General features: G+C 32.9%; 1 protein-coding gene across 5 annotated transcripts in view; it reads left to right on the forward strand.

The window, feature by feature from the left end:
• The window catches only part of LOC117238943 (protein eva-1), a 336,187-nt gene that overhangs the window by 203,526 nt on the left and 114,331 nt on the right, over positions 1 to 18,330 (forward strand). For all 5 annotated transcript variants that reach the window (XM_033504147.1, XM_033504148.1, XM_033504146.1 and 2 more), the window contains one exon: positions 11,092 to 11,309. In XM_033504147.1, coding sequence (XP_033360038.1) covers positions 11,092 to 11,309 — 218 coding nt within the window. The remainder of the gene's footprint in view (positions 1 to 11,091; positions 11,310 to 18,330) is intronic.

Below are 18,330 nucleotides of genomic sequence, written 5' to 3' on the forward strand. Positions count from 1 at the left end.
ATTCTCAACGCGAGAATTGATTGTAATTTCAACAAAAAAAAAAAAAAAATAACATAATTAAAATTCAAGAGAAAAGAAACTTTATATCATTAAAATTTAGCTTAAGTCAGAATTTTAAAGAAATTCATTCAAGAAAGAAAATAAACGAATTGGAAGAGATGTTAATCATAATATTATTCAAATTTATAATTAGTAAATTTGTTAAATTATAATATCTAAATACTTCATGATCTTTTTAGCAGAATTTGTGTTACCGATAGTAACACACAACTTTTGTTTTGAATTTAATTCCGCAACATTGTTACTTTTTATTCTATGACATATTACATGGATACATTACACAGTATACAAATTAAAATTCCAAATTTTAAATTGAGATGGTTCCTGAAAATCTCGTCAACGTAACAGATGACATTGCTGTCAATGATTTTAATTAACGCTATCATTAAATATGACATTAAAAATGCAAGAATGAACGAAACGCTTCAAATTGTCGTTTACAGCTGAGATTGAAGTTGGACGAAAATTAATTTTTAATTTATGTACGCTTTTAATGCATTATTATTATATGCAGCGTTATTCTCCTGTTTAAAATGAGTTTCGTTTATCATGGGAGGTTCGTAATATTTTTGCTTTCAATGTTTCTGATTTTCGATCCTTGAAGAAATTTTGAAGATTTTTTCTTAAAATTCAATATATTTTCTGTTGTTCGTTAATTACAATTTTATAATGAAATTAGCAAGATAAAGAATACCTAATAACATTTTTATACTTTCTTAAATATTCCATAATTTTAGCCTTCTTTAACTCAAAATTTACCACGAAAATCTAACAAAGAAAAAAAATAGTCCACTAAAATCTATAAATAACCAAAAAATTTTATTGTCATCCTTCATCAAAATTTACCTTCATTAAAATTTTCCTAATCTTAACTTCCATTAATTCAAAATTTTCTATTAAAAACTGATAAAATTAATAAACAACCAGAAAACCTAACCCCAAACCCCATTAGATTTACCTTCGATACATTTCAATTTCATTGTATACGCTTAAGTAGCGTCGCAACGTTTATAGACGTTTACACCACCGTCTGGTGTCCCTTCGATCGGAGGGATGTTGTGCTAAGCCGGCGGTAAGCTTTCGTTTCGAGTACCCTTTAAAGCTCGGATTAACCGGCGGACAAATTAACTTGGGGTTAACTTTGGCATCATTTGATTAATCGTATGCAAATCTCAAAGAAAATTTCTTTTTTCATTTCTCTATCGCGAAATCAGATCGGAACCTGTTGAAATCGAAAGAAATTCCACTCATTTCAGCTTTTTATCAACAACCTCTAATTAGATAGTTCTGTTAACTTTCGCTCATTATGTTTTACTTACTGATTGCTTTGGGTTAGTTTTTTCTACACTTTTTTTTGTTAATTTAAAGCTGTTAGCTTTTTTACCTGTACCTGCATTGAACAAGTTGTCGTTCTGTCAATTAACGTCGAATATTTTTCATAGAAAAGTGATACTGAAATTGGCTGAAAAGCGAGGAATATTTGACGTGACGCGACATTTTAATTAAACCTGTGTAATTATATGCTTTTGATAAGGTAATGGTTCGTTGCAGCGCTTCGTTATAGTGTCCTCAGCAGTCTTTTGTTCGGCGATTAACTAATAGATTTTAGTTATCGTCCCATTCGTGTGATGTAACAAATATTGTGGTTAAAAAATACATAATTTAAATTAATATGATTATTGTGAATTATTAGATCAACTTTTTTAGGCTTTTTAGGTTTGGGGAATGTTGTGACACAGCTCAAATTTATAAGAATAAAATTTTTTAAATTAGTTCTCTGGAAATGTGCTCCGTTTTAGAAATATTCATTATCTATACCTGATAAGAATCTTTACAAATACATGTTTGCTATTAATTCGAAAGAACTGTACGAAACGTATATACATATTTAGAACGCAAGATACAATTAAAAGCATCGAGGTTTCAATCTAAAACTTTCTTAACCGGATTCTCTTTCAGAATCTTTAATTATTATAAGCTATACAATAGACGAATACAACGAATATCGAGAAAAATTGTATGTTTATAATCTGGACTTATTTAATTACAGAAAGAATTTTTAAGAATTTGTATAAATGAAATTCGACCTTAAAATATGGAATTGTAGTACAAATAATACAAATGGAATTCGATATTGTATAACACTTGATGAGTAACACAATTTTCTACCGAGGCTGCGTTTTTAAAATTATTTTCTCAATATGAATTTGCATAAAAATTAGTAGTTCGATAATAATTATGGAGCAAGGCCACCAGCGTCCACGCAACAATATGTACAACATATAAACTACCAATTTGTCTTGCCTACTTATCAACAGAAACCGGGGAAGCCATAGCAACCCCCAAAAGCGTATTGCAACCCGTTTTCCAAGAGGAGCACGGTCTCGGCTGAATAAACAACGCTGAAATTTAACATCTCTCTCTATCTCTTTCCTCCACGTTCCTGTTTCCGTTGTTTTCTGCGGTGTGGCAGAGCAGAAATTCGGAGCTGTTTCACAGCTTGACCCGCGCCATGAAAACGTGGACAGGATGCACTTGAAATAAGAGGTCAGCCAGCAGGAGGTTGAAATCGCGGTGCAGCCGGAAAATACGCTCGCGATAAATGTACCACCCTATGTATTTACATCTTTCGGGACAGCTTTATGGTTGAACGAGAACAGAAATACAGACCACCCCCGCTACAAGGGTGGTTCTGTTCCGCGTTCGAAGCCGACGTTTCGGTTGTTTCGTTCGCTGATTCTCGTTCTACCGTTAGTGTTTCTCTTCTTCTTCTTGTTATTACCTTGTGATTGACGGTTCGAAGCTCTGAACTTGAAGTATTTTTAAATGAAACGATAATTTACATCGAGGATGATAAATTAGAATTTATATTGTAAATCGAATAAAATTGCTGCAGTTAGGCTTTTAACATGTGATGCCCACTTAGTGAAATCAACTTCATTTAAAACTTAAAAATTAAATTAATTAAAAGTTAGAATTACATCCAATTCCTGTTTCTAGTTATTCAAATGGCTTTTTCTTTTTTATAATATAATTGGTTCGATGTTAAAAAATTGTTCTACCTTCTAAATTACGTATTTCCTATTTCGTTTCAATAGCTAATATCCTATGTTTGTGATGTGGTGTGATGTAAGGTACTAACGCAAATAATAGCGATATAATACTGAAATTACGAAAGACATATAATATTTGGATAATAGACCGTTTAGATAATAGAAATGAAGGTTCTGCCGTATTTGGAATAGCAGATAAGGTTATATTCGGCTAGGATAATCAATATTCCTATACTCTCGTGTAGTCAATAGTCAAGTATTAGACAACTTTTACAGAAATGGAGCTAAAATTGATATTTTACGTAATGATATTCTTCTATTGTCGATAATTCCAATACTTCTCCATACTCGAATTTTATGCTTTTGTCAAAAGAATGTTTTCACTCTTTTATTCTTTCTCTGAAATTACAATTTGTTGAGCGTATTTAACAAAAATTCCTCGATGGCTGAACGTAATTTGATATCGAGCAGTGTTTTCACATGTTAACTATTGTACAAGCATGTTTTACAGCGTGGTTCATTCGAAACTCAACTTTTACTGGGTAATATCGATTCACTACGTTTTGTAACATAAATACAACAAATATACGCGATATATCGTTTTCATTGTGGTATTGAAAGTTGTGGCCACATTTTCGCTTATCATTGCGCAAACGTGCTTCAAAGCTAATAAGAGTATTTTATAAATGAACCAGGATTGGTACCGAGTCAAAGGCATAAAGATACGATGATTTCGTGCGGTTTCCTTGTTTTTACCAAACAAAGACTGTATTCATGTCGCAAATATCCAATTCGGATGCGGCAGTTCACGTTGATATTGGTTTATCGTTCACACAATTTGGCCGGAGTTCATTCTGAAAGAGGCTAAAGCTTAGTTTCCAAACTTTAATTCATACGAATGATATTCACATAAAAGAGACTAGAATTTATTGGTGTAATAAATCAACCTAGTGGTGGTCATTGTAACTTGATTGCCTCTGTTGCTTTTGTGCAATGAGCTATTTATCTCTTGTATTGTAGTTGCATTAAGAAGCAGGAGGAAATTTGGATGAAATTTACAAAACAATGATAACCGAATCTTTTAATTTTTGATAAATTATGCTATATATTAATAAAGGTAAATATTCTTCGTTAAGATTTTTCATCAAAAATCTTTATGAAAAATTCCTAAAAATAATATAAACCATCTTATACTGTGTTTTACAAATATTTTGTCCGTTTCCAAAAACCAATTAAATTGATTTCCTTGTTCCCTGAGAAGGAGAAAGAAAACCTATTCGAAGAACAAATTCAAACTTTTCCAATCTACTAGCCAATAATAACCACACTATTCAAAAACCAACCACAATTTTAAGCACTACAATCATCTCAAAAACTTTTTGTTGAATTAACTCAAAAACTTGGCTCAAGAATATCCTCTTCGCCGTCAGCGAATTGTATAAAACTACTCTTTATCAAACTTCTAGTCCGATTTCTTTTACCCCAACTTCTCCTACTTTTAAAAGCACCATTTCCAAGAAATTTCATAGGAATTCACAAATGCGGACAATGCAGGGAAACCATCGCAAATTCTACTAGATATCATATTAATTTCCGCACGAGTCGAAAGGAGTATAAAAAGCTTAGCTCGAAAGTCAAGTTATCCCGAAGACACGTGAAATCTTTTCGGTTGCTACTTTAACGTCACGTGATTCGAATATCGTATGCACGATTGTTCCAGGCTGTGTTACATTAGTAGCTGTAGCATACAACCCTTTCGGATAATGTATCACAATGGCTGCAAGATGTAAAATATTTTTGGCCACGTTTGTGGGTCGTTCGTTCAAGAGCACACTGGAATTCTGACGAATAAGCGCGTGGAACGGCGATCGATCCCATTGATTGCATGCGAGCGCATTTTGATCGGAGATTAATCGAGTACAGCTCTGTACGATTCATAAAAGTGTTCAAATATTTGCAACGGGAGATTATAATGTGATATCCGTATGCTTTAGTGCAGGATTGGGAATTTAATTGCGAGCGTGAGAAATGGAAAGAGATTTTAAAATGTCTGTGTAGCTGTGTGATGTGATGTTGGCAATACTGAACTTTAATTGATATTTGTAGTTGAAGTTATGTGGAATGTTTGTGGTTAAAGTTATGTGAGACATTTGTAGGTATATTTGTAGTTGAGATTACGTACAATTAAGCTTCAAGTATTTATGTTTCTGTAACGTTACATGTGATTTTATGATAACAAAAATTTAAGTTTTTTTCTTATAAAATAGCTTACAATGTAACTTTATATAATTTTAATAGATGTCATATTTAACGATAAGTTCCTTTCACATGAAAGCAGTAATATTTGTAATTACAACATTAAAGTGGCCGTGCAATTTAAAAAAAATCTGTTAATTAAATCATGTTTTATCGCAAAATAAATTTAATCAAATTTGTAGATATTAAGTCGCTATTAAAATTAAAACACTAATTAACTCTTGGGTACTTTCGATTCCAAGTCTCTTTGAGCTTTTTGACGTAACTTTACGATGGAAAATGAAAAAAAAGCCGGACATCAAAGAGGAAAAATATAGCGGGCAGTTTCGAGGATGAGACCAAGCAGAATCATTAATTTTCAAGCATCGAACGACATAGAAGCCTGGAATTAAAAGCATTACAAGTTGATTCGGAAAAAAATTTACGCGCATGCATGAGAGAGGGCAAATTTCATATCGTAGAAATTTATACTAGGACCAGGTACACGCCGTATCGACAGTATAAAATAATGACCATTTCAAAGAGAATTTAATTCTTTGTCGATGCTTTTTGTTGCTTGATACGACCTCCCATCTATATCTTTTGTTACTCGTCTCCCTTTTTCATTGATTTTCAATATGTCTAGTAGATATCGGTTCCATGTCGCAGTACTTCTGAAATTTTCGTTCTAATATTTTTCACATCAAACGACATGCATAATTGCTATAAAGCCGGAAATTAGAAAATTTGTTCCAATTTATTGCAATCAATTGCTGACTACAATCTTCACTCGATTTGTGAATTGAACCCGTGCAATGTATCATATTTTATACAAACAAATATATTTATTGCACAAATAATTTTTTTCCAAATGAACGATGAACAAAAGAAATAAAGTTTTTTCAAAGTGTAGAAATATATTTAGGAAATTTTGTAAGTATTTAGAAAATTCTAAGTAATTTTAAAAAATTCACATATTAAATAACAAATTTCAATGTAATAAATTTCAAAGTTTGAACATTTGAACTTTGTTTTTTTGCTTTTTTACGCATACAACTAAAATGTACGAAGTAACATGGTTTCATGTTACTTAGAAGGTAAAATCACGAGAAACGCAAAATTCAGATATTAAAATCTTTAAAACAGAGAACATCGTAATACAAAGTATACGTACATAAGTATATTGTTTATTATTCTTTGTTTTTATGGTTTTATGGTTTGTAACATAGGAAGAATGCAGAAAGAGATATTCCGCGATAAATGAATGGTTTAAAAGAGCACTAGAAAAAAGAAGGATGAATTCCTTTGTGGTTACGGTTGTTTAAAGTTCTCGAAAATATGAAAGTAGCAAGCTGACCCGGTAGGTAGTGTCTAAAAGCTGTCGTCAAATGGATACGTGATATTAAAAAACAAAAAAAGTACTTACTTGAAACAGAAATCGTGCGTAGAACAAAGAAGATTACAGGAAAAGTAAAAAATATTTTCGTATGAAAAAATTCATAATCCACTTTCTATAAGAAAAAAAGTTTCCACAATAAAGTGTTTGTAAAACATAGTTAAAATGGAATAAGTTTCTTGTTCTATATGTTTAATGTCTTCAAAGAAAATGTACACATAAGTGTTTGGTGCATATCATGTAACTTAACGGTAATTATATTTTAAGAGATTCGTCAAAATCTCGGAAACGCACTAGTGAAAGAATTGCAAATTAAAAATGGCATACGAGCAAAACTTTATCGAGTTTTAAAATCTATTTCCTATTTATGCTAACATAATCAAATAATACAATAGGTGAAACAATATTTTTAAAACATTCAGCAGCGTATCGAAGCACTTGTTTCAAATGACTCTTTATTAAAATCAGAACAACTTCGTTCATAAAAAATACGACATAGATAAAATAAAAAATTAGAAGCTTTTCGAAAAAAATATTCCTCATCAATTGGTGAGACGATCTAAGGTATTTGAAGGTAAATCCTCGAGATATCGAAAGATGAATCGCGATTACACTGGTGGTTGTCGGATCGCCGTGAAAAGCGATTTCAGGAGCGAGCCACACTCGTCTGCGTCTCGTGATCGCCGCGAATGTGGCGAGGATATCTTCCATGGGGGTCGATCTTTTTCCTTCTGGCACACTTGTAAGAGCGTGTGGAGTTAATGAGACGGAAGAACCGGCGGCACGATATTGCAAGTTTGAGAAATAGCCTCATAAAGGCGTTACAGCGCTGCTGAAACTCGAAGTGAAGCCCGGCAAGGAGTGAAACGTTCACGAGATTCCGGACAAAAAAGCCGCTGTCATGAGTTTCTGAGACGTACGATCGTGCTTCGTATAATTACGCGTTGGTAATCTCCGCCCGTGATCTTTACAACGTGTATTAAAGACATAACGGGCAATAGTGGAAAGCTTCGAAGCATCGGGGATCTTTGGTTCGTAGTTTCAGGCATCGTAGATGGTTTACAGTGAAATGCAACGACATGTGATTGGAACTGTTGTACTTTCTGATATTTTGGTTTAGGGAGTTTAGTAAATATGATGTAGGGAATGGAATTTTAGGCTTTTTAATTTTTCGATTTGGAGGATGAAGTTATTGTACAATGGGAATCTTAATAAGATCTGGGAAACGATGCTTCAGAATAATCTGTAAAACAATTTATTCAGTTAATTAGGAAGGTAAATTCAAACTGTTTAATGCTGCAAATTAAAAACTCTAAACATAAAAAAATGCAGATTTATTGTAAATTTCAATATTCAAATTTAAAGATTAAAATTCAAAGTTCAGATCTAAATATCAAAATTGTTAAATATCCCAATTCAAAAATTTAGATTATAAAACTTGATAGTGTCTTTGTACTAGCCTTTTCAACTCATAAAATTAAAAAAATTTCTTCGAAACACCAATAATTTAAGGATGGGACAAATTTCTAATTAAGCGGTCTCTATAATCTTATTGTTACGTCTAGAAACTATTTCCCAATAATCTTTTTAACCATTTAACCATTCAGTCCTTTCTAAACCGAACAATCCTTATTCATCCTGAAAATACCATCGCAATCGGGTTAACCTCCATAGCGATACGTTTCGATCACATTGGTATAAAGCAAAGAGAAACGAGGATCAGGTACTTTATTCTGACGATGCGTCGATGCAATTAGATGTTCGACGGCAATGAAATTTACCTTTCTTCCACATAAACGAAATTACCGGCGTAGAACGAACGATAGCCTTCAGGCCACGTTTCACCACAACTTTGCCAACGTTTTGCGAAGCAACGATCGGTAACAAGAGGGTTCGAAGCGTAGAGGTGGATGTTCCTCGAAGAGCACTCGTCTAGTCCCACCTGAATTATCGGGTCTACTGCTTCGACATCGATCTATCGGTTCCCGTCCTACATGGTCGAAAAGCTGAGAAATTTCGCACGTCTGTTCGTCCCTTTCATGTGGTTTGCGCGAGAATTCCGCAAGCAATCAGAAATTTTCCTTGCATTTCCAACTCACTGATGCTCAATTAGGAGGAAGTTTATTATCCCGAAAGTTGTGCCTACATGCGGTTTCAATGGTATATGACGCGTGTTTCATTTGTTTTTATAATACGAGAATGAAATTGAACTGTATTAATCTTTTATATCCGTGGTGTTTTCATTGTGAATAATGATTCTGTTAAAAAAAACTGTGTTTTCTAAAGTAATAAGAGAATTAACTAAGATACGCACCTGTAATTTTAATGATGTGTTATTGGACCGATGATTATTATCTTTATATGAATTGTTTGATTTTATTAAAAACGTACCAAGAATGATTTTTATATCAGTCATATTATATTGAAAATAAAGAGACGGATACAGATACACAAATGATAAAAAAATATACAATATACAACTTCTCTTATTATAAAAGTAACGAATATCATACACTGTCGCAAAATTGATAAAGAATTTTAAAAACATTTCTGCCACCCTTATTTCTAGAATTACTTATTAGTTTTTCATAACAATAAAAAATGCAGTAGGAAATACATATATTTGTATTTTACCGTAATATTTTATTATCTCTTTATAATGAACAATTAATTTCATTACATTTTACAAGTATTATACATAATGATGTGTAGCTAACAGAAATTTTCTTATTTCTTTTTTCATGCTTTCCTTCGGACTGCTCCATTTTATTGGTCATTTACGACGACTTTGGTGATGGCGATGGTGGCGGTTGGAACAACGACACTGTAACAATTCGCATGGTAACAACGACACACTGATTAACTCTGGTGATGGTAACCACGATAACGTTGCGGTGTATCGTACCGATGGTGACCACAATGCCTGGTACATCGTGGTGACGGTGACAACAATGACACGTTAATAAATCATGCTGATGGTAACCACATTGGCATGCTAACAAACCACGTTCACGGTGACTGTACTGATACACTAACATTTTGTTGAACATCTTGTTGGGTCAACGACTTAATTGCTCCGCGTAATGTATCCCTGAACGCTTTTAACTACGAAACATTTCTTATATCCTGCTTAATTTATATCCTATATTCTGCAATTGATGTCTTTATTTTTATTAAAACAATGTCTTTTATTGCGATAATGTTTCAAACATTATGTTTTCTTCATTTTTTGAATGTTGTTGCTTTGGTTTTATAATTGCGATTTCCTATACTTGCGTCTACTTCGCTATCTTTATAATATAAACTTTTTCTATCTCGCGTTTCATTATTTTTGCTATGAAAAAATCAAATTCGTTTTATATTATTATAAATTTCATTCATTATTTCGCTTCAACTTCGGACCCACACAATCTATCACTATTTACTACGCCTACTAACGCCATTGTTTCTGTATAACCACTATGCATTCTCTCTGCGCAATTGTTGTACTAACAATCTCCACGCTCTGTATAACGCTATTCGTTTCTCTATAATATTTCTATTATCATACTTATTTAATGATGAAACTTTTATCAACATCATCAACATACGATTCTCTTAAAAAAAAATTATTTAAAAAAATGGAACTAAATTAACAACTTTATAAATGGTTCGCTCTGTCGTTCTTCTCGATATCGATCATGATACCAATCGGTTTGACTGAAACGCGGTAACGTCTGCGGTTCCGTGCGCAAACTTGCCGTTGAACTTCACAAATGTGGTCCGTTGTTCATCCCGACTGGCTTGTATTTCGCGTGTAAACGAAACGACACTGCTTTCGCGGGTGTCATCGATACATCGCCGTTCAACCAATTCTCGATTTATCCACTCGTTAATTACCGCCAATCTCCCGGAACTAATCACCATTGCGGCGACACTGTAACGGGTCATCAATCGATCCACGCCGTCGATGGTTCCTTCCTTCCGATCGTTTCTATGTATTTCACTTCCCTTTCGTCCTTTTTTTCGTTTGTATATCTTTTCGCGCAACTCTTTCATCTCTTGTTTTATATCTTTTCATATTTGAATATTCTGTGCCTCACATTTATTATTATCTTACATTTCATTGTCATCGATGATTGAAATATATCTTCAATCCCATACAAATCACACGATTTCCTAATTGACCGAATAAATTATTTTATTTTGATTTTTTGGCTGAAAAATTTCATCGACAATTTCTTTTATAATTTCATTAATTAATCTTCTCGTGTACTTGCAACAATTCTCTTTCCTCGTTAAATAATCTTCATTGTTGCATCTTACATCGCATCTTATATTGCACATACATGTTGTTTAACGTAACAGCCTTGTTATTAGGCACCCTGAAGACCTATCAGCGCGCAGCTTGTGACGAGGAGTCGATGACACTGAAGTGTCCACTAGGTACCACCATCTCTGTCGTTCTAGCTCAATATGGTAGAGCAGGAGCAAATGGAACCGATAGGTGTAGCTCCTCTGATCCATCCATGTACATTGGGGACAGACAAACGAATCAGACTTGTATCTGGCCGCAATCGCTGCAGGTATGTGTCTAGAAGGCAACTTTTTAAATAATTCAGTCGTTGAACGATTTGAAGAAGGAACGAACCTCTTGTGATAATTAAGAAATCAAATCGAATTTTCCGTATCTCGTGTTATTTGATCTATTAGAGAAATAATAGCTCTAATTTTTTCACATGTAACAGTATCTTAAAATAATAAAGATTGATGAAAATTGATTGAGGTTGATAAATTAATAATAAATAATCGAATCGAATAAATAAATGATCGAAATCAGTAAAAATAAGTAAATATGCAAGAATTAGCGCTGTGAAAATGATAAAAACGAGTTACTAATTAAATAAACATGGGAAAAATAATGTTATAGCGCTACAAATTAATTGAGATTAACAGAAATAGATAAAAGTTAATAGAAACAATAAAATATAGATAGAAATATAGCAATAATGTTTACATATAAGAATAGAGTAATTATGTAATAGTAATTATGTAGTTATGTAACCCCTCTATTTCTTCCTCTTTTCATATTTTTTTATTTTGTTATTCATTTGCATTTACTGCACTTAACGTTTATAAATAGGTAACTTTATGTTATCGCATTTACGATGTGTGGACTCATCTTTACCATCTTCTGTGCATACAATATGGTATAGATGATTATTATTCGTGCGATGAAGATAAGTCGGTGGTTAACTAAAACCACGTTAGCATAGCGAAACTTTATGTTAAAGTAGGATCTAAACTACGATCGACGCATGGCTTTCATCATCAGCGTTAGGAAGCTTCGTATATCGAATGTTCTATATTATTACTTCCCATAACTTACTAATTAATGTTTGATTTTACCAACTTTAAATTATGCTTGTACGTCACATCATCGACTGAAAGTTGTACTTTAGCTCTTTACTCTTTCACGGGTAATTGGACCTCTGACCACAGATTCGAAGACATTAAGTGGATAACTACTAGTAATATTTATTAAGAACGGATATTCTATTTCTATATATGCCGATATTAAACAAGCTGAAGTTGATTAAAGAAAATTAAATATTTTACGTAAGGAATGAAACTTTATACATTAAGAATAAAGTTTATCTTTTACTTACTTTCAATTATTGATATTACTTTAGATATTAATTCTTCACAAACATGTATTAGATTGTCCGAAAAGTGTCTTTCTTTTACAGACACGTCTTTTACTACAACGCATCTTTATACAAATATGAAACCTAATCTGTCGAACGTTGTAATCTTTATCTTGATAGAACAAAATGGATCATACATAATTCGATAAAATAATATAAAACGGAAAATATTGTGCATCCATTATTTCCTTATAAAACGAAAGAATCTTTTCGGAACATTTCGGAACATAATTTTCAAACATTCTTATGTTTTATAATATCTCTCAAAATATAAAACTATTCTACTGTAATTTCTTTTTAAGTGTTCTATTTAAAATTATTAGTATCTAATACTTTATTTGCAAATCAACCTTGCACAATAAAAAGACTATCCACTTCTTTACTTAAAAATTATCCAAAACCATTGAGCATTTAATATGAAAAAGATCCATACTGGACACTGAATATGTAAGCGATGAGAGACATTTAAGGTGAAAATCAAATGTGACACACTGCATATTAGGTTCCGCCTTGCTCCGAAATATGTCTGAAATAATTTCCACATCCATCTTCCAATATCGGAGAAACTTCGCGGAGCAGTAACTTCAAAAGTATCGGATCGTCGTAAAACATTACGAATCGGATAACCCGTGATCCGATCTTTGAAAGTTACAACTCGCAACCGTCCCTCCCGCGAAACTTTATGTGTCATCTTATATTTATCGGTTTCTTGTGAAATTCTGATTTCTAATCCGTAGGAGGACGCAGACGATTGCCGTAGCACCAGGATCTCTTTCCGGTGAACGAGAAATCGAGCCGGAAGGAATCGTAAACCGTATCCACTTTGCCGAGTTAACCCTTGCACGCGGCTCAACCCTCGTAACTTCTGCTTAGGTCTGTAAGCTTTCGTGCCCTCGCTACGCCTCCGAAAAAGATTTCCACCGAAACCTTTTCATCGTTAGGATTTCGGATCAGGCTTTAGTCGAGTCGTGTATTTACTTACTATGTTGCATCTGTACGATACTTTCAACCTTTCTCTTTCTTCGTTTTTTCTTCGATCATCGCTCTGTTTGGAGAGTTGAGGATTTCTTGGATCGGTTTCGTTAGAAGTAGGTTTAGGTTAACACGTTTGAAACTGGTGGCACACTGTGTATTTTATGTAGTGTTCATCCGCAGTTTAACCAATGATGTATCTTTTACGTCATATAAATGTATTCTCGTTATTATTTAAATGTAATAAACTGTGAATGCTTATACAATTTCGTTCATTAATTCTTTGAATAATTTTGTTAAAGACCTTTGCTTAAGATTCATTATACTCCAAGTAAACTGGTATAAAATTCTGAAAGATTGTTGCGGTAGATGGAACGTATCTTCTAAAATATTTGATGACAAATAGTGCTGATAACTGAAAGATAGACTCGAAATATAAAAGAATATCAAGAATTCGACAGAAGAGCATGATTATTTCTAGTTAACTTGTTCCTCTTTTATATCGCCGCTCCTGTTTTTAAATCAGCTCAGGTCTTGATCACCTTGTTTACGGAAGTGCATAATAACTACTTTGAAAGTCTTAAAGATCACTCGATTGGAATGTTTTCAATTCTTGAACAATTCGCAGCATGTCCTACATTCGCTTACATTCTTAGCCCTTTGTTTACCATAAAAATGCAGAAATAATGTTGCAAAATAATAAGTAAAGTTAAGAGTGCAACTTTAGTCTCTCTTATATTTCTATTATATCATACAAGCAACCCTTGAGCCAGATATTAGAAACATTTTTCCATGACAATAGGAATTCGAAGGAAAGAAATTAAAAGATCAATAATATTTTTTAAGTACTGTTATCAATATCTTTGTTACATTCAATCGCCTGTTGAACCAAATACCAGATGCTTTTTCAATAGCAGTAAGAAAGAAGAAAGAAATTAAAGGGTGAAATTTCGCTTGGTTCACTGATGATCCAATTTGTCCACCCAATTTGGGATTAATTCTTTCATTATCTACAGACAGTAGAACTACTTTATCTTCCAATTAACCATTCTTAGAAAAGATTTCTTTATATTCTTAAAATTCTTTGTAAATTAACGTCTTCAAAAGTCAACAAAACAAATTTCTATCTCTGTACAATACACCGTTAACCGTTTTTGTACATTATCATTCGTTTCGTCGTGTTGCGGAAAGAGCGACATTTGAAACCGCATTTCCTCTTCCCTCTCGAATAAGTCGGTCGCTGGCACACTCGACGAAATAGCCGAGTGTCGTTTTCAGGTCAGTTGCCATTATCTTTTCGAACGTGGATTTTAAATAGCGGCCATCTCCTCACGCCTCTTTCGTCCGCTTATTCGACCTGACTCCGCTCTGTTTCGCCCGCGACGAGACTCACGATTACCAGTGGATTTCCACGGAAAACGAGCCATGTCTCCTGCGTTTTCCACTTTCGACACCTAACCGACTGCTTTTTAGTCTTCCTCGATTTTCTTCGTGGTTCGGATGAAACGGAAATTACACTTTTAGTCGTTTCATTTTCACTTCATTTCGACCAAAGAATTAATGACTGCCATTTTAAAAAAAAAGTAATAGCGTTATCGAAAGGATTCTCATTTTTGCGCAGGTTTTCGAAACAGAATAAATCGTGAAAAATATATCATATATCTCAACGTAGATTTTAATCTAACTCTAGTGTTGTTTTCTAGATTTCCATATTTCTGTATTTCTTTTAACAAGGCTTTTATTTTAAGGGGAATATCACAAAACTGCATCCAATTCCTATGTTTTGGTATTTTCACGTCAAAAATTGTGTAAAAGTTTTATATAATGAAGTTGAAAGTTTTTCTTACATGCTTGCTAGATAACCCCAATATTTTGATTACTTCCGTAAGAATTAGAAAAATTTAATTTCTTAAGGTAACTTCTACTTCTTCAACGAAACATTCTGAAACGATGTTTTCTAACTCGAAGGTTATTTTAGTTTTGCAAAATGACATCGTTTATTTTAGATGGAAAATGTGAAATTTGTGTGGTTGTCCTGTTACAAGGATTAATTTGTACGTTAGTTTGCGCAACAGAGATTAGCAGGACGAAACGGAATGCCAGGTTTTGCAGTCGCTTGCAAAATCCTATTGTGTTTCCGTGCAATTAACTGTAACGTAGAACGAACATCGCAAGAGGGTTTATAACTGCATTCGATTTTCGATTCTGAGCGGAGTAAATTATACAATGTATATTATTATCGAGTATTTATTGGATATCTATTAAAGTATAATGATTGTGTTAAATTAAAAAAATTCAAATTTCATTTTATTAATTTTCCAATTTTGTCATTAATTTATCTTAATTTTCCTTAGACTAGTAAAGAAAATAAATCCCATTTTTTATTAGAAAAAAGAAAATGCTGTAGATTCTCTTTGTTTGACAAAGTAAATCATTTCAAAATTTTTTGTAAAAATATAGAGTTAAGGGGTTCGTTAAATCATATAATTTCCTTTTCGTCTCAATACACACTACAGACGATAACTTATCGATAAAGTCACAATAGAAATTCGTACCGTGCTATCCAATGGTCAGGAAAGTCGTACAAGGATTTCGTATTTCACGTTTCCATTGCTCTGGAAAGCAGCTATTGTGCGTGATCCTTATATGGTGCTGAAGAAACTAAATAAAATTGCTCTTTTTATTCGATCAATGATCTCACTCTTGATGGCGTTTCCAGTAAGATCTTTTTCCAGTGAGTCTTCAATATCATAAAATAGTTTCTTTCACTCATCCAAATCATTAATCATGTCAAATCAATATATTCCACTCTTGCCACATAAAAATATTTGTTTCGCCTATTATCATTTAACCATCATTTACATTTAGAGAGTACATAATTTTCATCTTCAATAAAATTCTTTTATTTTGATTTAAAATTATTTAAAAAAAAATTATTATGACTAAAAAAAAATATATATATAGTATCAGTAGAGAGAAGATACATTTTTATGTGACCAGCAGTTAATTAAATGATAACATGGAAAAGATATATTTTTACGTAGCCTGTTTGAAATATGTTAATTAACATTGTTATAATAACATGAAGTAATAAACCAGAAGATTTATTATTCCAAGTCTGAAATAGTCGTCTCTGTTAGAAAACTAAAGTTTGTTAAAAAAATTACTTTCTACTAATCATTAACGATAAAATGACATTTTCCGGAATTCTTTTATAAAGAAAATATAATGTTTTAAAATTTGAAACCGTTTTCTCGAAAAGAATACATTCATCATTTTGATCAATCAAAAATCTATAAAAGCATAATACGTTGTAAATACGTCCATCGTAGAAAAATTAATTCAATTTCTCATAAAGCAACGTAACTCGAATAAAATCTAAAAAGTTGTGAAAACCTATAATTTCCTACTACCTAAAGCCTTCTAGCGTTTTCTCAAAGAATATTGGCCGCCATACCGCGTAAGTATCAATTCGTACGATTATGCAGAGGAGTAGAGCATGGAAAACAATCTTTCTCTTTGCTTTCAGAACCATGCACTTAGTATAATGTGATCACTCCGATGACGCAACGAAATATCGTTCGAACTCATTTACGTTTTTCAACTGGAGTTTATCGGAAATGGAATATGAAGATGTCACGCCGAACCGTGGAGGTTAGAAGAATAGCGGACAATCCTCGAATACGTGGCACCAGGCCAAATACGCTCGTTATTTTGATCGTCGCGATAATATTTATTATTGCGGAGTCAGGCAACTGCGGAAATATTAGATTTACCGAACAACCATCAATTCCAGCTTTTACCCTTTCTTTCTATTTGACGATTTTTTCTGTGGAAAACGAGGCGGTGACGAATATTAAACGGAGAAGAGTGTCAACAACGGAAGATTACGAGTTGCAATTTTGCCGTCTTTAAAGCCCTAACGCGACTCCACGATCTTTAAAAATTAAAACTTTCCAGCTCATCCTGTTATTCTCCTCACTTAACGAGGTTTTCTGGAGAATTGCGCGTTAGCCAAAGGGATAATGTGTTTCTTCTTTCTCTGAGTGTTTTTTCCAGTATTAGCATTGCATCAATTCTATATAAATAATTAAATTATTGTTAGAGATAATAATTTGGTATAAATATAATTAAATTTCATTGTTAGGCCGTGTATATTTATTTAAATTTTTAATTTTCTTAACAGAAACTTAGATAGAGATTTTTTTTATTCTTTAGATGTTATAAAAAACACATTAGCTGGCATGTTTTGTATATTTTTGCATATTATGTATATTCTACACATTGTAGCGCATTTAAATTTTTCATAAATGCATAAAAATGTGCAGTCTACCTGTTATGAAAGCCTTGAGCATTTTAAGAAAGTGCTTTATGTGATTAAGCATAGTCGAAGTAGTCTTGAACAATTGATTAAACTGACGAAAATGTTTGAACTATATTCCGAAACGATATCTCGAAGAACGATTCTTCATTTACGGAGAATGCAATCCATCAGTATTTTCATCATTTAATTCTCCAATATTTCCGTAAATTCGTTCATTTTAACAAGGAAACACTGACTAAATTAACCGATTGTTCCACATACTATTACAAGTATTTTATTTTTAGTACTTCGACAGTTTCCATTATATTTAATATCCCTTCATTAAATCAGGATAATTCTGAACAACCCTTGCCTCTAATTAATTCATTAATCCTCTTGTCGATCGCTATAACAACCTTTGGCACACTGTTTGCCCAATTTCTATGAGCACTCTCGAGAAGTTTCGCGTATTTATCGACCAGAGTAAAGGAGATTTGGCAGACTTTCAAGATTTGAACGACAGAGTCACTCGATGATCATGTAAGTCTACCTCTTAACCGCTAATGACCAAAGTAAACTATTTGCTCGACGTCAAAAGACGCGATTTTTTGACGGAAGATTGAA

Source organism: Bombus vosnesenskii, unplaced genomic scaffold (genome assembly GCF_011952255.1).
Source record: "Bombus vosnesenskii isolate JDL3184/JDL3185 unplaced genomic scaffold, Bvos_JDL3184-5_v1.1 scf7180000013788, whole genome shotgun sequence".
NCBI lineage: Eukaryota > Metazoa > Arthropoda > Insecta > Hymenoptera > Apidae > Bombus > Bombus vosnesenskii.